This window comes from Coturnix japonica, chromosome 5 (assembly GCF_001577835.2).
Source record: "Coturnix japonica isolate 7356 chromosome 5, Coturnix japonica 2.1, whole genome shotgun sequence".
NCBI classification, from domain to species: domain Eukaryota; kingdom Metazoa; phylum Chordata; class Aves; order Galliformes; family Phasianidae; genus Coturnix; species Coturnix japonica.
The window spans coordinates 22,096,656-22,120,446 of NC_029520.1; the positions used below are offsets into that span (position 1 = coordinate 22,096,656).

A 23,791-nucleotide genomic window follows, 5' to 3' on the forward strand; every position below is an offset into this window, starting at 1 on the left:
AGCATGTTATTGATGGGGGAAAAAGAGTTGGTTTTTTTTCCCCTGAGTATCCTGATAACTCCAGGAATTAGGTTAGCAGATGTGTTAGGCTTGGGCATTCAAAAACATTCCTGCTTTTTGGCTGCCCGAGTAAGGAGCAGAAATAAAGAAAATGAATTAATAGAAGCTCTTTTGCTAAGGGGCTCACTACAAATGGGATTCAGTCCCTCTCCCAGAAGGACTATATGAAGTCTTGGCTTGCAAATGTCATCTCTTCAAGCTAAGCTAATCGTTCTGCAGAGTTATGTATGGGGCTGAGAATCAGGGCTTCTTATTTCCTGTTCTGTCAGTGAATCTCTCTGTGGTTTCAGAAGTTACTTTCCTTTGGTACCATTCTTTTAGCAGTCCTTTGGGATAGCTTACAGCAGAAAAAGACAGGCAGCAGTTATGCTTCCCATCAAACACTGCAAAGGAATAAAATCATTAGAGTATTTCTATATAACAAGGATGCAAGCCACTAGTACGTCCAGATTTAAAGTAAAGAAAAAAGAGAAAACAGCAGCTCTTGCAGACTTTGTTGTGGGATTTAGGGCATGGGGAGAGATTATTTCTAAATTAACTGTACTCCAGAGAAGAGAGAGAAATTTGGAGTTCATTCTGATGTCTTCCACCTGCCATTGTGTTTTATCATACCTCAGATCAGATGGCTCCTCACTGTCACTGCCTACCTGCTGCCTCTTTTACATAACTTACACATCTCCGCAGGCTGATGTACTACACTGGTATCTGGCCTGTGGCCTTGAAATAAAGTTCTGTTTCTTCTCCTAAAATGTCTGGTTGGTGAGAGGTTCTTCAGCATGGCTTTGCTGTTCAGTTACTTTGCTACACTTGTTTTGTTTCCTCAATGAAAAACAAAGCCAACAAAAAACTAAACAGGAAAAAAAAAAAAAAAAAAAGAAGAAGAAAAACTGGTAGAATTGGGTTTGAAACCATCCCCTACCATCCCCTTCTGCCCCTCCCTGTCACGGTTTGGCTGTGTCAGGCTTGTTAAGAAGACAACCAAAGAGGTCACTGTGGTTTGCCCCATTGAACCTTTGTGCTGCTACTACTGAGATGTGAGGAAAACCCTTCTGCAGGCTGGTAGTACCACAAGGTTTGGGGTTGTTTGTTTTGTTTTGCTTTTTAACTACACTCGACAGGATATGAAGTGCCATTTCAAGTTATCCTATCAGCTTTTGTTTATTTTCCACCTCTTGCTTAAAAAGAGGTTTATCTCCTCTCTTCCTGTTTGACTACTTACTTTCATCTGGTTAGTGAGAGCTGAGCTGATGGTGGTTCAAGGGCATTGGCTGATGAGAAGCGTGATGTGTGGCATAAATTGTGTTTTTGTGCAGAAAGCAGATGGAACGTGCAACACAAACTTCAAAACTACGAAGACACAGGAGCAAGTGCTCCAGGTTTTTGTGGAATTCATCGAGGGCAACACAATTATTTTGGTAAGTCTGATCTCTTAATGTTCACTGATCTTTGACCCGTTCAACTGACTCGAGGGCCACACTTCTTCTGGAAGAAGAATCACAGAATCACAGATTCTGGTACAAGAAAGATGGATTAAACTGCTGAGGAAGAACAGGATTGGGCTTCCAGTCCCACTGAGTAGATGGACTGGACATGAAGACTCATTGGGCAGTGAGTAGTGGTTGGCTGAGACCTCTTGTGGCAGCTCTTGCCATGAGTTCCTCAGGTTTCTCATGCTGGCCAAAAATCAAACTTGTGACTTGCCACCAGTCTCCGCCGTACATGTAAGATGTATCAGAAGGATGGTGATTTATAAGCAAGGGTTGTGTTGGCAGAAAGCTTGTGATGTGAGAATTTCTTCTAGAGAGAAGAAAAATGGAGCATGTGAACAGGAAGTGAGATTGGTGGCTGACTGCCTGTGTGTGACTTGCCTCAGAGAGCAATTCCTGTATGCCACTTCATGGGTTTCAGAGGAAACGCAGCAGGCATGTGGTAGATGTCATAACGTGTCTCTCTTGTCTTCAGAACTTCAAAAGCTGCCACAGCGTATTGCTGCAATGTAGAAGCCATTATGAGGAAAGAGTAGCCACCCAGGAGCAGTGTGCTTGGTAAAACGGAGCAGCATTAAAATGCATACTAGAGCTTTATGTGTGGATGTTCCTCCCCTTATATATTTTCTGCCCCTATATGTTTGGATATATATTCTTTGACTCTCTAATACCAGCTCATTCTCACACTGTGGTGAACAGAGACTCTTCATTGCTTGAAACTTCTATCTTCATTGGAAAAAAATATTTTAAAGATGGAAAAATAAAAGAAGCATTTAGTATTTGGCTGCAGAGAAGACTATGTTGCTGCATCCAAAGCAAGGCAGATAAGCATGCTTGGCTTAATGCATGTAGGAGAGGAAATCTGTTCTATTCTTTTGCAGCTGAAGCCTGTTGAAGTGTATTTTCAGATTGACTTTCAAATGACAGCTCTGTTTTGAAGGACTCATAGTCTAAAATTAACTCTTTGTTATATTGGTTCCTGTAAGCAAAATATCTTCGTTCATTCTCTGCCTGTTTCTGTTTTTTTCTGTTGTCACCTTCCAGAAAAAATACCTCAAGCGTCTGCAGGAAATTCATATCATTCTTGAATCCTCAGACTTCTTCAAGCGACATGAGGTGAGCGGTGAGTGTAATGCTGTGTGAAGGGGTAGTGCTGCTGCTTTTGGTCATTTGCATGTTCTTCAGAATTGCCTACTCTATTATTAGAAGGGAGTTTATGGTAGAAGGAATCTAACATGGTTACAGTACAGGTAACTCAAAGCCTTCATCATGAAGATACAGGGATAATAGATCTTTAAGAATAATGAATCCTCTCATCTTTTTAACATACCAGCACTTGGAGCTCTGGGCCACTGTTGAGAATAGTTTAGTAGTACCAGTTTTGTGTCATTTTCTCTAATCTCGGCGTATTGCAGAGGTAAATGTGGCTTGCATTTGGTGCGGTAGAATTGAGTTGTGTTTGGACGATCGAGTCTTTATCAGAATACTGGGTTTGCATTGCATCTGTATTACTCTGCTCTATACTTTCTCCTTTTGTGCTTTGCTGTAGAGTGGGCATCATTGGCATTTTATGTTCTGCTTATTACAGCTCAAGATTTTGAGGTCAGACATTTTATTTCGCCTTGCTGATTTCCACTTGTCACTGGAGGCAGTTTTGTTGATCATAGGTTATGTTCTTTATTTGAATATAGTTACTGGCATTTGCTCAATTGCTCGAATTGAGACCAGCTGCCAAGTGGGCTGGTGAACTGCTTTTCTTCCCTCTGTCTGCTGGGTCCCTGTTCTCCGCTCCCTGCCCATTTATGTGTTACTGATTGATTTTGTTACATAAACGATGCATCCAAATTGTAAATATGCAAGCAGGGTGGCCCTATAGACTGTTGGGTCTCAGGTGAGAAGGCAGTTGTCTTAGTGGGAGGCATAAGTGATAGAGGAAACCTAAAGATACATTTCTAACATCATCTCCATCTGCTTTCCAGGTCGTAGGAAGTTCACTACTTTTTGTACATGATGGCAATGGGAATGCCAACGTGTGGCTGATTGATTTTGGGAAGACCACCCTTCTCCCTGATGGGCAGACACTGGATCATAGGATCCCCTGGCAAGAAGGCAACAGGGAGGATGGGTACTTGTTGGGACTGGACAATTTGATTCGCATCTTGGAAAGCATCACGGAAAGATGAGTTGAAAGTGGCACAAAACTTACAGGGCTGCTTTGTAACAAACTTTCTTCTCTGCTGAGATCACTCAGAAGGAAACCGCTTTAACTAGCTCCCTTCAAACTCCTGAGGTCATCACAGTGCAGAGGGAAATGCATCCAGAACCCAGCAGCTAGTTTTTGAAATGACTTTGCATCAGCCCTCTGTGAACTAAACAGCTAACTCCAGATTGGTCTGTATTGCACCAACCTAATGTAAGACTGGTCCTCAGAGAATCAAGATCTCCATACTCAGGAATCACACCAGCATGAGTCAAGAGGTCTGTATGGTAAACCAGAAAGACTGTGATTTCTGGTAAACTGATGGGTTTATCTCTCAGTGATCCAGAGCAAGTGCTTGGGAATTCAAGGGGGGAGTAACAACGTTTCAGGGAACTGGATAGTTTTGAAACCAGCAGGAGTGTTTTTTTCCTTTCGCCCTTATTCCAAGTCTTCTTGCTCCTGTGTATATTATAGGTTGGACTAACAACAGCTGCTGCCTTATGTTATAGGTGTACTCAAGGTGGAAGTTGGTGATAATCAGAAGAATCCTGGAGCAAAGTGAGACAGCAGTTTGTAGTGGCTGTATGTGGTAACTGTTGTTGATTAGTCCTCCTCATCCCCACCCTAGCCTCAATTCACTTCTGTCCAAGAGCAGCCTCTGCTTTTTTATGTAGCCTCTCAGGAGATTACAGATAGCCCAGGGAGCGAGTAGCAGCCTGTTGTATCCAGAAACATTTGACTTTCAGACTAGGTGGGCTGTTGGAAAAGTGCCTGGCTTGGCAGGTTTGGCCTCTTGCAGCTCAACTACAGCTGTGAAAATCAGTGATAACACTCTAGCACTCAGACTGGGGAACTAAGGGGTTTTTCAAGGCATGCTCATTTTTAACATAAAACCGCTGTACACATGCACATAGATGCACACACTAGCAGCCAGTAACCAATGTGATCTTTTAAAGATCATAGTTTGACTATCTTCTGATGCACGTGAAAGAGGTGATTTCTTGGCCATGCTCCTGTTTCCTAGTACAATGCTGCCACTTAAGTGTGTAGACTTCTTATATAAGTACTTTTATATACGAGTGTATAGAGCAGAAATCAGGAGGGAAAAGTTTTTGCATTCACAGCATTACACTAATGATAATTCCTAGATGTTCCTCCTCCAGTATATCAGCTGTTAACTCAGGGCAGTTTGGGGGGAGGGAATGTCAATATATCACATCCCTTAGTCCCTGTCTGGAATCACAGGACCACTTGTGGTTGACTCTCTTCTGCTGTGGCCGAGGGACAGCCACAAAAAAACTCACAGTGATTCACAGTGTTTAGGTTAAAATGAGGAAGACTGAAGTGATAGTTCTTGTAATGGCTTCACGTACCATTTCTGTTGGTTGCCTCTTGTCACTTTATCAGTTCTATAAATATAACAGGATGTAATGACTTATCAGTATTCACCTGTTCACTTACATTCCAGGCTTTAATATAAATATATGTTGATGCAGTTTCCAAAATAAGGACAAGGCTTAGATTAGTGTTTGATTAATTCACTCCTAACATCATGAGCTGGTAATGCACATCAATCAGCGATGGCTGTCTCTTGCGAGTGTCCTCTGCTCAGAAGAGATTCCAAGAATTCTGGGATGGATAAAGGTAACTTGGTGCTTGGGGGAGCAGCTTTTTCAAGAGTAACTAACTGTGACCATGAGCAAAAGTCCCATAGAGTGTAGCCCTGGAATGAAATGCATCTGTAACATTTGTAATTTGAATCAAAGGGAAATCAGAGAGTTACTTTTGATTACAGACTCTTGTTCTACGAGATCAGATTCAAGAACTTATTCTTCACCTCTAAACAAAACAGCAGTATTAAAAATGCAATTATGCCCTAAAGGTTAGAGGACATAGAATGGGTATCCTGTGGGATATAATGAAGTGCGGAGACATTTCCTTGTCAAACAGGTTGTTTGAAGCTTTGTTAATTATTTTTGCAGTTCATTGCAAATTCAGACTTCTTCTGTGGCCTTCTTGAGTCCTTCTTAATTCATTTCCATGATAGTGTGCAAATGAATTCTCCACTGTTTTTTTTTCTTTTCCAGAGTTTTTTTTAGCTATTTCAAAGAGTTTACACTTAGTTTGTTTTTTAAGTTGAGGTGAGCTTCAGTATTGAGCATGCATGTTGTATTTTAGATGTCTCCTAACTTTGGGATTGCTGTGAGATAACAAATTAATCTGCGTTGATTTTCATACTATTAATTAAGAAAAAAGTCCTCCTTTTTTGCAGCCAACAGGTAAACTACGTGCTAGCAGTGCTTAAGGAGGAAAAAGGAGTAAATAAATCTCACAGGAGGGACCTTTAATAACGCGGCCTTTTCTGTAAGACTGCAGTTTCAGGGGTTTGGAAAAAAAAAAACAAAAAAACAGAACTGGAAAAGGTTAAATAAAGGATAAAGTATAATGAGACAGTGAGGGTGATACAATTAATGAGTGGTTTGCCTAATTAACTTTCATTAATTCTTTATTCTGTTAACACATGAGAACCTTTTGCACCAGTGCAAGTTATTTTCTGGATGGGGGGTGGGATTTAGAGGGTAAAAGTTAGCTGATACTCCAGTGTCACTTGAGAATGTGTCATGGACTTTTAGAATTGATGTCTTGTTTTAAAGTAGAAGCAACTTGGTAGTGGTAGCTTCAAAAACCTGACTGCTGCTGGCACCTCTGAGGGTGGTTTGTAGAACCTGGTCTTGGAGACAACAAGAGAACCTCTTCAGAACTGTGCAGTAGGTGAGAAGATGGAAAAGGGGAGGGGAGAAAGAGAACCTCAGCTATAGCAGTCCTTGTTCTGGAAATTCATTCTAGATGTTAAATAGATACTAAATAGTTCTAGCAAGTTTGTTTTGAAATGAAGTTTTGGCTTATCGAAGGGCTAGAAAGGAAGAAACCACAATCTAATATTCTGCTGCTGTTACAGGAAAGGTGCAAAGGAAAGGAGCTTTTCTTTAGCAAATGGCAAGTGTAGGACTACAGATGTGAGGACTGGAGCTCTCAGGGGATGGAGGCTGTGAGATCATGAGCAAATGATTGCAGGGTAAGTTAAGTTAGATAACCTTGATTCACATCAGAAGTCCCTGAGTGCCTCTTTGTGTACATTCACGTGCTGCTGTGAGGAAGCTGTATAGTTTTGTTTTGCTATGGAGTAACTTGCCTTGAACAAGCTTACATTTGTTTGAGATCAACATGCACAGGCATTTGCCATCTAAGAGCTGATGCATGGCAACCTAGGCACATGTAAGTTCAGAACACAGTTCTTTAAATGCTTCCACTGGGATAGTGCCTCACTCTGGAGACACTGAAATCACGTGTTTCCACATGGGAACATACACTTGTCCATGCTCAGAGCAGCAAACCTTTGGTTTATGCACTAAGGTCACTGAGCTCTCTAGTTAGATGCAGCAGAGTTCAGTTCTGTAGCTGCATGCATCTAGCAGAAGGACTTCTCTTCCCCAGCTTTGATAGCAACTTGCGTTTTGGCCTTGGGCAGCTCTCCTTGGCCTGTTCTGTTCCTCTTTCACCGATGGTAATAGTACCTCCTTATCTCATAGAATGGTATGAGGCTGTACTTCATTTTTGCCTGCAAGATGCCATGAGGTTCTTTGGTGGAAGGTGCAATATAAAAAGAAGTACACAAAGAAGTACATTGGATAAGTTTAAAAATGATAGGTGTTAAGATTCCCCATGGATATACATTGGGATTAAGTTTAACCAAAGTGGTGCAAATTAAATGCCTCTGTATTTTGCACGTGGAGTATTCACTGACCATCTGATTCTGATTCTGTTCGGATGATTGGGAAAGATTTCAGTGGGATTTGGACTAAACCCTGGAGTATCTCACAGGGCTCTTGCTTCCTTTTTTTTTGTTTGTTTGTTTTTGTTTTTAATTGGTGTCATTATTTTTTATTATTCTGACAGTACTGAGATCAAATGGCCTGTATCATCAACAGTGCTTCTGTTCTGAACACTACAATGCAATGCTGACTGTGGTCACTTTTGACTGTATTGGCTGAGTGTTTGTTACTCTTAAGTGTGTATGCTAATAAATACATGAGACTGAAGGAAAAAAGGGCATCCATGGTGATTTGGTCACACAAGAATAATATTTTCTTAAAGAACTTCGCTATGCAAGGAACAAAACCTTGTTATTTTAGTGTTTCTTGTGGCTTTAGGCTCTAATATCCACTATTTCCTGAAATAAAACTGGTTCTAAGACACCTGGAAGCTGACATTGCAACTTCGTTCCCAACACCATGCAAAGTCTGATGGCTTTCTTAGAGGTAGGTTCTGTCTCAAAAATCCAGTTCTTACAGCATATTACAAAAACATTAAGGCACAGAACAGTTAACTGTTTGCACAGGGCTGTCTTTCGTGGCAGCAGGGGATAAACAGTGCTCTGTTCCTGGAGTCAGTCCTCCACAACTGGCAATGTTTCTCAGCGAGGCAGTGTCCTCTTAACCTGTGTGCAAACTGTATTTAACACAGAGGGAAACAAGCAGCCAGCATTAGTGTCTTTATTTTGTGTTGCAAATATAAAGTATACATTTGTCCAATTTGAAATTGCATAGAAGCAGGCTTGTCATCTACTTATGCACAGTAGTCACCCAATAAGGTAAGTTGACAAGAAGTGCTGCCTTGTTCAGAGGTAACAAATCAAAACTGGTTCAATTAAATGAAGGTGTCATGTGATGAGACTAGCAGATGTTAAGTGATGTCATGCCTAAGGTCTCTGCATCAGATTGGAAAGGGCAGGCAGCTAGGAGCAGGAAGAGCAAGGCCACAGCTGCAGGAAAAAACTTCTCTGGCATAGCGCTGCTGCTCAACGGTTTGAAGAAGAGTCCATGGCTCACACTGCTGCAGGGATGCACGTACTTCAGGGAAAGCCATATTCCCAGCAGTAGAGTTCTGTTTCAGGTAAGGAGTGGGAGGGTATTGGAGGTGGAATAAGTTATACTTGCAAAAGCCCGTATCTGTGTAATTATATCTGTGAAGCTGTCTTGGTGTACACCAGCCCACTGAGAAGTAAGTGGAGAACTTACCTGGGGGGAAAGGGTTGATGTAAGTGGAAACCTTAAATCTGTGCAGTTAAAAATCGTCTGTTTAAAGGGAGAACAAAGATGCAAAACACTTGAAGTAGAGGAGAGAAAAGATAACAGGAATATAAGGGGAAATGGTTTTAAGTTAAAAGAGGGAAGATTTAGGTTGGATGTTAGGGGGAAGTTCTTTACTAGGAGAGTGGTTCGGCCCTGGAACAGGCTGCCCAGGGAGGTTGTGGATGCCCCGTCCTTGGAGGTGTTCAATACCAGGTTGGACGGGGCCCTGGGCAACCTGATCTAGTAAATGTGTATGTTTGATGGCCCTGCCAGGCAGGGGGGTTGGAACTACATGATCCTTAAGGTCCCTTCCAACCCGTGTCATTCTGTGATCAACGAATGTGAAAAGAAAAAAGAGAAAGACAGATTGAAACATACATTATTTCATCTTTTGTTATTACTGTCCTCTCTTTTAAAATGTAGGTGTGAGGCTGCATGAAGGAGCATAAAGTACTAATGCCAAATCCAGAGGAAACAAACCCATCTCTATATACACACAACTAAATGGAGGTGGTAGCCTTTGTTAAAATGTAGGCACCCAATGGGAAGAACAATTTATAGTATCCCTATACAGGGCTGATTCTTCACTGGGGAACTGTTGGAAGACATTCCAGATGGATTAAGTGACTAAATAATGCCAGTCTCCAGCTCAAGTCATTGATCTCATAGAGCAAAATAATTTCTTTGGGTTTTAGTTGCCCAAGTAATCCAATTTTGACAATATGAGTTCAACTCATTCATTATGCACTACATGCATCACCTTAAAAGATGATTTCAAGTAAATGCTATTTTGAAATGGTATAATTTGGATACTCTGAAATCTGTGGTTGTATTAACAGGCTAAGGATTGTAGGAATTGGTGGTTGGTTGTAGCACTCATCATTTAGAGCTATTTTTCTTTTTCAGTAACCTGGTTTGGGCAGCATATTGCACCACAGCAGGAGCAGTATTAGCATTATTTCCTCCTGTGTCGTCATTTAAAGAAATCATTACTGTGAGGTTTTTGAAAAGCATCTAAGAGATCAGATACACACAGAAAAGCTATTACAGGCCAAAGATTGATGGCATCTGCGCTGACAAAAGTTTGCTTACCTTTATTTCCACTTGAGGGAGGTAAGAGCACATATAAAAAGCATGTTGCTAATGCAGATGCTTAAAGTTCTCAGCCAGTTCTTTTAGTGCCCACTTGGTCTGTACAGATCCACGTCCTGACTTGTTAGGAGACACTGCACTGCATCTGACTGCGTACACCCTGAGCTATGTGCTGTTGTAAACTAGAAAAGAGACAATCACTACATGCTTATTCGACTCTTACTGTTGCCCTTGAATACCCTGCTGTTGGTCACTCGTAGAGATAAGACAGCGGTTTGGATAGAGGTTTACTGTAGTTCAGTGGAGCTTCTTCCCTGTCCTTCCTGTATATATAAGTACATTCACTTAACTGTTGAAAACATCTGTGTCGTGCAAAGTGCTGGACTGATTATGTTATTTGCATTGTGTGAATAAATTAAGAGAGAGCTGCATGCAAGACCAACTGTAGCACTGGTGAGTAATGGAACTTTGCTCTCACTTTATTTTTCAATGCCTTACATATGTAGTTTTATCAGTATTTGCTTCTCTAAACTTATGAATCAAGCTGAAGCAAATGCTGCGTATGTGGAAAAACAACAGAAGCTCAAAGGGAGCTCAGCAGGGATCCTTCTCACTGGAATGCTAGCATTATTGTATATAGGTGAGCTGCTGTTAATCCAGCTAGCCAAGATTAGATCTGTTTATTTTTGACAAGCAGGTTGCAGAGATGGGCTGCCTGCAACATAACCAGACATGTCAGCCTCTGCAAGGGAAAAGGATGAGTACCCTAATTTCCTGCTAACTGTACCTCATCTAACCTGGCTGTAGCAGTTCCTGGACATGAGGTAGGACAGGCAATGGGCTGAAAGCACGAATAATTCTGTGCTGACCACCTGTAACTTCACAACATGGATTTGGAATTTTTTCTATGCTGTATAGCTTACTGCTGGAAGGATCATCATCACCAGTCAGATCTGGCAGTAACAGTATATAAAACTACTCATTCTGAAGCTTAAGGTCTAAGACTATAGAAAGCTGAGAATAAGTATGAAGCCAGATAAGCAAATAATTAAACCTGAACTGAAAAAACACTTCACTGACCAACGATGGATTCAGACTCTTCACTCGGTGCTATTCTGTACCACATATCAGCAGTATCCAGTCCTCAATGACACAGAGGACATGAAGTTTGTCTTCAAAGCAACCTCTGTCCTGCTAACCCACATCTTTAGACTGTGTGTGTACAGCTAATCCCTACATGCATAGCTTGTACCAGGTCACCTCATCCCATGGAAGAGAACAAGATGGAGTTTACAGCCAACATCTTGGCATACAACTTGATTACATGTAAAGGCAGCATGAAGTTTGCTGTTGCAGGTTGGTTGTGCACAGAACAGGAGTGGGACAGGGACAAAATGCTTCTGAGACTGCTCAGGCTTAAACCAAAACATTTACTTTTCCAGGCTCCAGTCTTTAACCAGTAAACATCTGTTTAGACCCTAAATAACAGAAAAAAGCCTTAGAAATAATCTTTCTTCAAAAAACCAACTACCTTAACCAGCAACTCTGTATGCTTGAAAGGTTAAAGAGAATGACAATCTGCTCAGGTGTGGGAAGCCAAGTCATAGTTTTAGCTCTCCAGTGGCTGAGCTATTCTGCCTTGCTGTAGAAGGGGTGCTGTAAGGTGATGTCTGTACTGAGCAAATGGTCTTCACTCTGCTCCTTGCAATACTCAGTTTCTACTTCAAAGGAGTATATATGAAAATTTGAACCAGCTACAGCCTACCCAGTGCTACCGTTACCTTAGAACATCAGTAATGCTTATCAACATAGCATAGGAAATCACTGCTGCGTATCAAAGTACTTACAAAAATGAAGTCCATCCCAAATAAAGTCCATTAAAAGATGACAGCAGTCCATTTCCCATCACACCATAGCAGCTCACTCCTTGGAAAGCCACCTGCCCCTTCCACACCAGGAGCTGTGAAGAACACAACACTATGAGGCAAGCAGCACATTTTCCTTGTTATTCAAAGAGATCCCATCAGCTCCACCAGCTATTTTTCTCAAAACACAAATCTGTTTTCCTCTTCATTGCTTGTTTTCAAAATGCTCAGAGGATCCTGGAATTTTTGTCATCCTTCTTGTTGTTTCCAATTTAAGCAGCAAATTCATGTTTTCCAAGGGATCTGCTATTAAACAGATGAAAAGATGGCTGCTGTTAATTTATTTTCCCATCACTATGTGAGCATCATTAGGCAAGTCATCAGGACAGTAAAAATCTCAAGGGAACACAGCAGGTCTTCACAAGTTCTTCACTGCTGGCACAGCATGCATTTTTGGTTTCTTAGGTCAGAAAGAAGAGCAACCTGTGTTGGTCATTATTTCCATCCAAGCGCTGTGGTTGGATAATAGGTCTGTTTCTTTTCACCTGAGCAGATTGGAAAGGAGGTCTTTTGTTAGGTATTGTATGCTGACTAGGAGCAGCAGTGCTGTTCTCTACAACTAAGTTGGTCCATTGGAACACATTTGGTGAACAGAAGTAGAAATGCAACTGTCTGTAATGACTGGGGGATCTGGCAGGTAGAAGGAGGAAGCAGATCATTGCTGATGTTGAAACAAACATCACCCCTCTAAAGGAACTTACTTACATGGAGGAAGTAAGTGAAATAGGAAGCAGGTCAAGTCTGCCTTTCCAGAAACACTCACGTTCTCTGATCTTTGGATGAATCTTCTCTGTTACACTGGTGTAACACTCAGGTCATCTGACAAAGACAGACCAGAGTCCCTCTCTCTTGCTGCTTTCTCTGTTTTATAAAAAGGTTTCTCCTCTGTATGCAGACTGGAGCTCCTTAGCACAGCTGCTCTGACCCCTGTCAAAACTGATGGTGAGCGATCAGTGCCATAGCACAGATCATCATATGCATAATTTACATTACCACAGGGGAAGGTCTGAAGTTTCACCAGTTCGATCCCACCAATATCTAAGTGAGGGCAGTTGCTTCGACTTGGAGATGCTGGAGATGCCCGAGAACTGGGAGGAGAACTGCAATTTCCATCAAAGCCTGAGTCTTCTCGCTCCGGAGTTGCTTTCAGTTTGGAGGTGGGGCTTAAGTGACAGATGTTCTCTAGCACCCATGATCCATAGGTTGGATTCCAAAGGTTTTTAGTTTTATTCTTCAGTCTGTGGGTTGGTGGATTGCTGAATTCTAATTTCTGGTTCGGACTCTGGATCCAGGACGTGCTGTTGAAATCGCTGAGGCAGGGCAGGCTGGGCCCTCGAGCAGTCCGGTTGCTGAGGTTCTCCACCAGTAGCTCTTGTGGACATTGTACAAGTTTGTGCCCAGTATGGTGGGAATCCAGGGTTTTAGGTGTCATCTGAGGTGTAAGAGAAGGGCTCACCAACAGGGGCACTACCCCACTGGGAACACTTGGGCGCACAACCGTGTTTCCTTCATCCTCTGGTGTTGGGCTACACTCCACAGGCAGCTGCGTGTTGATCACATCAGGGTCCTAGAAGAAAGGATTGCACAGAAATGACACAGCCTGAGTGCCGCCAGGGTGACTGTCACACCTGCATTTTCAGAGGAAAAGCTATGAGAGCAAGAAAAGCTTTTGGCAGAGGCTGTCATTAGGTTTGGGCACCATTGCTGCACCTCGTACAAGGTGCCATAAGCCAGCTAGGTACTGCATACTGTTAGAACTTGTAAAAGTCCTCTCTCATTTATGCGCTTCCTTTGAACAGTTGCTGTGCTTTAATGAAATCAGCATCTGAGCTGGGGGTTGCCAGTATATAATTTGCCTCTCAGGCAGGTTGGTTCCATGCCTCTGACTGTATAATTCTACCAGATGGTGAACTTGCTGCGCCATCTTCCCCCACAACCAATTCAGCCATGACTTTCAACCAGCACTAGGCAAGTGTGGACCTTGACAGACACTAAATACCTTTCTATCACAAAAAGAAGTACACTTTTCTACTGAACAAGCAGTGAACTGGAAGCAGCCACTTGCACAGGAACAGCATCATCTGACTGGCTGGGCTGAAGACAGGAGAGCTAAGGTAGGCAGATGAAAGCACAAATGAAAAGAACAGTTGAGCCATACCACCACTGGGAAGTACATCAGCCTGTGAGGAGCCTTAATCTTGTTTGCACTAATAGCGCATTTGGATGGCTGGCATTCTGGGGATTACTGTCCACATAGTTCCTGTGGGCCAATACCTGCGTGCAGTACTTGATCCTTTCCAGGATGGTAGAGAAGTTTGGCCGGTATTCTGGGCTGTGCTGCCAGCACTGCGTCATGATGCGGTACCTTAAAATGAAAGAGAATCCATTAAGAAAGATACTTGTGAAAGATGTGTTTCAATGTGATGTGAGCTTGTGTCCAGAAGAACTGTACTTGGTGAATGGCTCAAAGGGGTGGAGCAAATGTAGACGTTGTTTCTGCATCCTTGGATCCCAATAGAAAGCAAATCCTGCAGTGGTCTGACTTAGGTGTGAGAGGCAGTGGCTCCACAGATGTTCAATAATTCTGGAATAATATTTAGGACAATCACCTTTCCCCAGTGGAAGGTGTCTAGATGCTTTTGCCCAACCATTCTGATAACCACAGCTTGAGAGTGTGAGGAAATACTTACACAGGCCCTGGGCAGTTCTTTGGTGGGTCCATTCTTCCTCCACTGGTGACAAATTCCAGCACTTCCTGATTAGTTTTGCAGGGATAAGGCATGTAGCCTAGAGAGAAAATCTCCCAGAGAAGAACACCAAAGGACCTGTGTCAGAAACCAGATGACAGTGCTGATTAGGTTTCATCTGTGCTCCGCAAACCTGGAACAAAGTTGGGTAGGGGAAAAAACAGCAGCGACCTTTTGAACCAACTACAGAAGTGTGTCATTAGCACGGCTGTGAGCTAACTTTGATTTAGAAAACAACAGCAACAAAACAATCAATGAAAACCCTTGTTCAAGCTCCCAAAGTAGCTTTGCAGATGCTTCAAAATATCTGAATAACTGAAATTGTTCTTTCTGCTGCATTTGTTATTTCTAGAACAGAAAATGCCAAAGCACCCTGTGCTATGCATGGTCTAACAGAAAACAAGAATTGTTACATTTGACTTGGAGATTCCTAACTTGAGATGTTTGAGTCAGTGTTTGGTGAAAGGATGCTCAGGAATGAGCGTGTTCAAAGAAGGGCAACAAAGCTGGTGAGGGGTCTGGAGCACAGGCCTTATGAGGAGCAGCTGAGGGAGCTGGGATTGTTCAGTCTGGAGAAGAGGAGGCTCAGGGGAGACCTTATTGCTCTCTATAGCTACCTGAAGGGGGGTTGTTGTGAGCTGGGGGTTGGCCTCTTCTCTCATGTAACTGGTGATAGGACTAGAGAGAATGGCTTCAAGCTGCACCAGGGGAGGTTCAGACTGGACATTAGGAAATACTACTTCTTGTCAGGCAGTGGAATGGGCTGCCCAGGGAGGTGGTGGAGTCAACGACCCTGGAGGTGTTCAAGGAACGATTAGATGTTGTGTTGAGGGACATGGTTTAGTGAGAACTGTTGGTGATGGGTGGATGGTTGGACTGGGTGGTCTTGTAGGTCTTTTCCAACCTTGATGATTCTGTGAACATAACAAGTTAGAGACCTTCAGGGAAAGTGAAAAAGAAAACTTTGTTGCCTTAGTCATTATATGGTTGATCTTTTCTCTTTACATCTACAGGTCAGTTAGGCAGTGACACCAAGAACTAATTACAATATAGACCCAGGGAAATCAAGAGGGATCTGCAAAGTCTTCAGTAGGGTCAGAATTTTAAGAGTCACTATTTTATGCACAGGTGGATGAGATTTCCAGTACATACACATTATGTACAATAGCCTGTTACAGGAACTGTAGCACTTCCCTTCAAAATATTTACTACTGGCTGCTTACAGTTATGCTTTGATACACAATCCCCTGTCTTCTAGCATTAACAACTTCAGGAAACTGGGTCAGTGTAATATTTCAGTTTGCTTATTGAAGAGTACTGCATAGGAAGAGAGGAGTTCTTAAGCAACTGGAAGGCTTCCATTCCCCAGCACCTTTGCATGAATGTGTCATTGTTGAAAGGGTGCTTATTTTAAGGAAAAATCAGGCTACACGAAGAATCAGTATATAAATATTGTTTCCTCAGCAACAAGGAAGGGCTTCTTCTTAAATCTGCTGTCATTTTATATACAAAAGAAAGGGGGAAAAAGGGTAGAATAGTAAATCCTGAGCTGTACAGAGACAGTCATTTACAACATATGTGAGCAGGCCTTGTCACCAGTAAGTACTGTGGTAGATACTAAGAGCTGAAGGAAGGGTCTGCATTTTTGACTGAGATTTAGGATTCTAAATGGTCTTCTCTCTGCATTTCTTGATTACCCTTGTATGAGACTCTGCATTTATCTATGGCTATTTGTTCTGCCCTCCCCTCCATTTGCACTACATTTTTAAGTTTTCACTCAGTTTCTTACTCACACTTTGGACAGGGAAGTTTGATACCTTTAGGGCTTCCTGCTGAGTAGACTTTTTTCCCTGGAGCAGTAAATGAGGTTTATTAGTGAGTAGCAGAGGTTATTAATAGACATTTATTACCAGGTATCAGTTTTGGAGGTAAAGATGCCTTCTAGAAAAGCTTCTGGCGGCATCCACTTGACAGGAAGCATGGCTCTTCCTCCCTTGCGATAGTAACTTGCTCTGGGAAAGATTAAATATATGCAGAATGTCACACAGCCTCAAAGGGCTAAGATGCATAAAAGATCCAATCACCACAGCAACGGGAACTGGAGAGAGTGCATGCAGTATTGGGGGCCAAATAAGAGAAAATCATCAATGTGAGTTGTACCATCTGAGCAGTATCTTATACCATGTTTGCAACTGAGATGGAAAATGGCGATGTTGGAGGTGCATAGCTAAAGAGATCAAATGTGCTAAGTTGTGCATGAGGCACTGATACAGAAAGTCATCTTGACCTCGTACATTTACAATTACAAATATTTTTTACATTTGATTTTATTTGTGGTCAACTAGCTAATAAATTTGCCTGAGTTTGGTTTACCATCCATATGTGTTGTAGTGTCCTCTAGGGCCCAGTCCAGAATGACACAAGTGTATTTGCTGCTAGGCATAGTTGTGTTAACTTACAGTCTGTTTACCCCAGTTAGTTAACTGGAAATCAGATTCAGAACTGTAAATATACAGTTCAGTTGCCTCAAATTAGATGAGGCTGTTCAAACCATTTAAATGGGTACAGGTTACTGAGTAATTCATAGGACTGAAATGGCCTTTCACTTACCTGTAGATATCTCTGGCCATCCCAAAGTCACCAATTTTGGCTACTCGACCTGCTCCAGTGCAGGTCAAAAGGCAATTCCTTGCAGCTATATCTCTTTAAATAAAGATAAAAAGGAAGAAAGGAAAAAAAAAAAAAAAAAAAGAAAGCACATGAGAGAAAACTTCTTCATTATGAACAGAACACTGGATCAGCTGCCCAGAGAGGCTGTGGAGTCTCCTCTGGATGCATTCAGAACCTGCCTGGATGATCCTGGGCAATGTGCTGTAGGTGACCCTGTTTGAAGCAGGAGGATTGGACTACATGATCCCTTGTGGTCCCTTCCAACCTCAGCCACTTTGTGAATGTGTAATTCTGTCTAATTCTGAGCTCTTAACTAACTAAAGGAATAAAGAAAGAATGTTACATCTGTCCCTGCAAGACTTAGCTGAGTCATCTTAACACAAATGAGGATAACTTTAGTGAACGCAAGAACTGTGCTAATTACACAGTCATTTTCATTAGCTGTAATTATTACACTGCATTTACATTTTCTACCATTTCTACTCAGTGTACTCTGAGCATGACCTGCTAACAGCTTTTACTAAAGCAGAAAACAGGGTCAGTCTCAGACAAGGTACAGATCCAACCTCTTCTGCTTCAGCCACATTAAGACACTATGTTTCTTTCTAAAAAACAAAAATAAGCAAACAAACAACAACAACAACAACAACAAAGGTGTTTTTTCAAAGGTATCAGCATCTCTATCAGCAACACAGATGTGATGCTATTGCAAAGTCTTAGTAAAATGCTTGAAAAGTCAGCATAGAACCAGATATGGTAAATGGTTCCTTTGTGGCTTCTGGCAACCTCTATGGAACCATGCAAAGCTACATGTGGGAGCAGCCATTTGCTGGATGCAGGTTTATATTGTGATAAAATAGGGGTGACTGTGTGGCCAGTTCTGAGGGGTTTGTAATCATTCTAAATATGTGTTCTGAAAAAGGACTCGTTAAAAATCACAGCTGTGTGGGGGTCCTGTTGACTGCCAAGAAAAAACAGAATCACAAGGCTGGAAATGACCTACAAGATCATCTAGTCCAACCATCCACCCATTACTGTAGCTACAGCAAGCCACTAAGGCATATTTCATAGCTCCTCATCCAGACACCTCTTGAACACTGCCAGGGATGGCGACTCCAGCACCTCCCTGGGCAGCCACTCTAGCGCCCGACCACTCTCTCAGAGGAAAAGTTCCTTCTTATGTCCAGTCTAAACCTCCTCTGATACAACTTGTGGCCATTTTCTCAGGTCCTGTTTGTTACCTGGGAGCAGAGGCCAAACCCCTCCTCATTATAACCTCCCTGTAGGAAGTTGTTGAGTGCAATGAGGTCTCCCCTGAGCCTCCTGATCTCCAAATGAGCTCCTTGAACAACTCAGGTGTTCCCACTGCCAGCCCTGAAAAATTCTCACAGATTTGGAATCCTGCCATCACCTCTTCAGTTCCCCATCCAGACACAGCCCTTACACAATGCATTTTTCTTCACTTACAAGAATTACTAATTAGCACTTGTTCTTCAGGGGTTCTAAATCTTTGTCTGCTAAGCCTCAAATTTACCATATTCTTAGGGCCACTTAAATTGAAATTTACCATATGCTTTTAGTCTATGTGGAAAAAGAACTGAGGCACGTGGAGAGGAAGAGACTTCACTTGAGGCCACATCCCAAGCCTGTGGCTGACATGGCAAAAGATTTTACATGCTGCTGTCACAGATGCTCTAATCATAGAGCCATAACATGTCCCCTATCTCAACCTCATGGCTTTTTGCCACTTGTTTCCCTCAGTCTCCCCAGTTTGTACACACCCTTGCCTAGCTCTGCTCCTCTGCCCAGTACAACATCACATTTAAGTACGTGTGTTTGTTGGGGGTGGGGGTAAATTGGCTGACAACTTGCATAACTTCATGCTGCACACAGGCTTGGAGCCTGTGTCACCCCCTGGAGCAAAGGACTCTCCTTTCCTCTACAGACACCCACTGAACTCAGCATGGAGTTCATACTTAGGAACAAATTCAGTTCATGCTGTGCCTGGGAACTTTATGAGAAGAAAAAATTCTTAACCAGAAATAAAGGAGTCCAGCATTCAACTGGCAATCTCAGAAGGCTCCCTTTAATAACCTGTACCTCCTTCTACAGTATTTCATTCACATTTGAAGCCTACCAACATTTTCTTGCTGAACAAAGGAGAAGAAAGAGGATTGAACAGACCGATGATGTTCTCCTCTGGATCACGCAGCAGCTCAGCTACTCGGGAGAAAGCCCTGAGTTCTGGTATTTTGCTTCCTATTAACCCTGCTCTGCCCCACTGGAGACAGTGGCTGAAATACGGGCTGTCCTGTGCGATGGGACGCGGGGATCGGAAAAGAGCGCGGACTGTTTACTAGCAAACACAGCGTGACACTACCATCTAGTGGACTACAGGGCTAACTTCAAATGTATCTGTCTACATTGTAATCACCTGGTGATTGAAAACGCTTGAAACCATTCACTGCAAACAGGCAGATTCCTTTCTCTTCAGCAAAGCCCACCTCCTGCCAGTGAGCAGAGGGATTAGCCTGGACCCCTGACCACCCGCCTGTGTCGGTAGAGGAAATCTCTGGCTGCCCTCTGGAGGCAGCTCCGTTTAATGCGCTGCAAATAGAGTCCGGGTGAGCTTAGCACGCTTTCAAGGAAACCCACGTCAGAAGGGACTGTTTCTCCTCACCTGTGTATGAAATGATTCTCCTCCAGATATTTACAGCCACAGGCGATATCCCTCGCTATGTTCAGCAGGTCCTGCATTGTGAGCGTGGATGGCTGGTTCTGGAAAAGGATGCACAGAAAGTGCTGAGGGCAGAACAATGGACAGAAGAGGCAGAGGGTAATTAGCAGCAGAAGGGAAAGGGTGAGGCATGCACCAGGTGGGGGAAAGGTTGTAACAGTCAGGAGCAGAGAGGGACACAAGCAGCTCAAGAAAAATTTAGAAAAGGAGATAAATTTTATTTAAGCTATTTTCTTTTTTTTTTTTTTTTTCCCCTGGAGATTTTAGTACTCCTGAGCACAGTGCTTGAGTGTCAGTTGCTTAGTTGTGTCCTGACCTGAATAGCCTAGAAAAGGGGTGGGAGAAAACTGCTCCCTACCAGTACTGGACAAAGAACAGCAAAAACAAAAAAACAAACCATCCAAACCTTGCTTTTATAGAGTCGATCTATTAACAAAAGAGATTAGCAAATTAATTAGAGAGAAGGGAAGAGGAGCAAGGATGCATGAGTGCGCCTCTCTGCTCCAGTGCTCAGCATTCATCAACTCCTCTGTTCTTGTGGGAGGGCAGAGAATACCCTGAGTGTGCAGAAGAGGGACACTGTATTGCAGGGCTCTGGGACCAGCACTCGCCCAACACAGTCTGCATTTCCCTAAGAACAATAAGGAAATCTCTCTCCAAGAGCCCTGATTATTTTCATACAGTCATTTATTTCTCTGTAGGGAAATCTCCTTGGTGTTTCTCCAAGAACTTCGGTTTTGCTCTTGGGAAGGGTGGGGAGAAATTACTACATTGCTCATCAAAAGCTCAAGAGATATCAAATAAATTGTTCTTTTCAATCTGCTTTTGTTCCTGGATGCTGTTATCTCTGTGGTTTCTCCCGTTCAAACCACACAGCGTACATTGCAGCCATTCAGCACTATTTTTATTGGCTAGGCAAGTTATTGTACAAAGCCCTTGGACACCTGCCAGGGAGAATTATTGAAGTTATAAAACAGGCATTTCTGGTGAAGAAATGAAGAGGGAATGAAGAAGATGACAGAGAATCACACTTGGAGACCTTATCTCTTTCACTGGGATCCCTCTGTCTGAGATGGGCGGGCATGTCCCTGCAGCCACAGAAGATGGGGCCAGTTGTTTTCAGCGAGGTGAGCAGGGACGTTTCTTTGAGTACACTAAGGGGAAATCAGCTCTTGTATTTGCTGTCTACTGCCATTCCAGCTAACAGAGTGGCAGATTTGCTTACACATGATATTTTCAAAATAACTGTTCCTCACATTACAACTAACTTGATTCACAAGGATTATATTTTTATTCTCTGTTTTCCACAGGATTTTTCTACTTGCAGAATTTGTAGCACTTCCACTCAAAACGGCACAAACAAAATTACAGACTCCTCCACGCGGGTGCTGTTATACCACTCTAAGTGCCCCTAATTAGTATATTTACTGCTCTGTGAAGAAGGAATTAAGCTAGATCTTCTAAGAACACCTTAGTACTGGCATAGGATTATGCACATGTAAAACTACAGTATGTGTGTTGAGAGGAGAAGCTGTGAACTGCACCAAGTCATGTAGGAGTGCATAAGGCCCCAGCCAACCTCATTCATGCTCAAACCAACCACAAGCTGAGCAGGGAAGGTTTCTCACCACTCTGGGTCGATTCTGTCGAAGAAAACTCTTCATATCTCCTCCAGCCATGAGCTCAAGCAGAATGAAGCGAGGCAGCGTCTGCAAGCTAACACCAATGCACTGCACGATATTTTGATGATTGAACTTACTGAAAGACAAGGTCACAGCAACACAAAGAGAAACAACGTTAGTACTTGGCCGACATCTGCCACTTTCCCTGCCTTGAGCTTTGATGACCTGAATCAAAACAAGTTACTGAACAAATTCTAACTTCACACACATCCAAATGCCTTTCTAGTTATGAAGACTCCCAGGATCAGGGTTCCCCAAACATCCAAGCAGTACTGGCATGTGTAAAACAAAATCTTGTTATGTGGTGATTTTATTTCAGCATTGATTATTTCAGATATACTGCTACCCAGTCTGGTGGATTCAGTTCCGTATCTAGTGTGCAAAAGGGAGGCCAATTTAATACCCACAACAGCAGCTGATCTGGGGGTGGCTTTCTACCCCACTACAGCAGAAAAAAAGGCAGTCAGGACGCAAGACTCAATTTCAGAAAGCAGGGTCTGTCTTTGGACAGCAATGACCTGGAAAATACAGGAACTAATGACGTGAAGGAGGTTGGGGAAGATCATGTGCTACGAAGTGAATCAAAGCATTCTATAATTGGCTGAAATTGCCCTTTAAAAACCCCATCAGTGTTACCCTCGGTTCATCTGCCACTCAGACTTCTTGCAGACTTTATGAAGCAGTAATACACCATGAAATTTATGCTTGAATCGTGCTTCAGCAGCAAAAAAAGAGCATCTAGGCATAAACTGGGCCAGGTAGTGAGAGGTGGAGGAACTTGCCCAAAATTATAAAAGATAAATTCCATCTGTGCAAGGTACTGGCACAGTGCAGAGCCGTGTTCACTACCTTATCCACACTGAAGCTTTGAAGCATCTCACTCAGCTTTTTTTTTTTTAATTTTTTTTTTTTTGGGGGGGGGGGGGGAGGGGGGGAAGGCAAAACAAGGATTTTTCCCAGAGAAAGCACTTACAGCAAGTAGTTCTACAGATAAGAAAAGCAAAAAGGCTGCACATAATAGCGTACCGCCTGAAAAAGCCTCCATTTGAAATGCTTTTCTTACCTTCTTCAGCTGCCCAAACTACTCTTCTAGAAATCCTTACTTCTATTTGCAAGAGATAATACTGTTGCAGCCCAAGCACCCAAGACCAAAAACTCACCTCCCCTCACACAGCCTGTGTTGTACCCTCCCTGGTAGTCATCTTGCAGAGGCTGAACTTCTGATTCTCTGCACAAGTGGCTCTAATATTTAGCTTTCCTGTTGCACAGTCTGCTTCCATTTCACCACTGATAATTTATTTTTGCAAGAACTTCAACGTGTGATTACTTGATACATGAATACTTGGTTAAAAAAAAAAAAAAGCAATTTTTCTTTGCAAAGGAAGCCATTTCAAATGCAGAACAAGCTTGTACAAAAATGTTGTGCCTGAACATGACCAGCAGAACCAATCAGGAGAAATTTGTGTTCAGATGTGCAACAAAAAAAGCCCCGCAGATACAGTGTTCAGGATAAACACAAACACAAGTGGCCAAAACCAGTATCTCGTACACTACCAGAACACTATCTGGTGAAAAAAAGAGACTGTATATTATTTTTTTTTCCTCCAAATCCAAGCAACAGAGCTAATATTTCTCATACCTGCATTACTCCTTTTCCCCCCACTCACCATCAGTTTTAAACACTTGAGCTATACCTGATAATCAGTGCTTCCATCAGGAAATCCATTTCATCTTGCTCGGAGCAGACTTCTGGCAGTGTCTGTTGAGAGTTTAAGAAAGCGAGGGCCGTCCCAACAAATAATTGAGAATGTTTAGGAGTGCACCAAAGAATAAAGAAACAAAAAGAAGCACATAACAGGAATGTGAGTGACTTCAGGATGCTATGAGGAGGGTCTCACCTCTTCAGTGCCAGTCAGTTGAACTGCCTGCATCCCACTCAGCAGTTAGAGGTACAGGAATATGGTGATCTACTTGGAGGCTCTGTTTTGTGTGCATTTAACTATGTGCAGTGTTCTAAAACAGCATTATTTCAGATTCACATTAAGAAATGCACTGACTC

The 23,791-nt window shown here is 42.6% G+C and overlaps 2 protein-coding genes across 3 annotated transcripts in view; one reads left to right on the forward strand and one right to left on the reverse strand.

The window, feature by feature from the left end:
* The window catches only part of ITPKA (inositol-trisphosphate 3-kinase A), a 35,887-nt gene extending 27,884 nt beyond the window's left edge, over nucleotides 1-8,003 (forward strand). Inside the window, exons 5-7 of one of the 2 annotated variants that reach the window (XM_015864257.2) lie at nucleotides 1,374-1,475; nucleotides 2,592-2,670; nucleotides 3,527-8,003. In XM_015864257.2, the coding sequence (XP_015719743.1) occupies nucleotides 1,374-1,475; nucleotides 2,592-2,670; nucleotides 3,527-3,558 (213 nt within the window). In that variant the 3' untranslated portion in view covers nucleotides 3,559-8,003. The remainder of the gene's footprint in view (nucleotides 1-1,373; nucleotides 1,476-2,591; nucleotides 2,671-3,526) is intronic. The other variant, XM_015864256.2, reaches the window with a different exon arrangement.
* Nucleotides 8,004-11,381: 3,378 nt separating this feature from the next.
* LTK (leukocyte receptor tyrosine kinase) overlaps nucleotides 11,382-23,791 on the reverse strand; it is a 43,337-nt gene continuing 30,927 nt past the window's right edge. The window contains exons 20-27 of the mRNA XM_015864253.2: nucleotides 23,427-23,491; nucleotides 21,679-21,808; nucleotides 19,994-20,091; nucleotides 17,254-17,346; nucleotides 16,554-16,655; nucleotides 14,587-14,721; nucleotides 14,171-14,261; nucleotides 11,382-13,463 (exon numbers count right to left, since the gene is read on the reverse strand). Coding sequence (XP_015719739.1) covers nucleotides 12,690-13,463; nucleotides 14,171-14,261; nucleotides 14,587-14,721; nucleotides 16,554-16,655; nucleotides 17,254-17,346; nucleotides 19,994-20,091; nucleotides 21,679-21,808; nucleotides 23,427-23,491 — 1,488 coding nt within the window. The 3' untranslated portion in view covers nucleotides 11,382-12,689. The remainder of the gene's footprint in view (nucleotides 13,464-14,170; nucleotides 14,262-14,586; nucleotides 14,722-16,553; nucleotides 16,656-17,253; nucleotides 17,347-19,993; nucleotides 20,092-21,678; nucleotides 21,809-23,426; nucleotides 23,492-23,791) is intronic.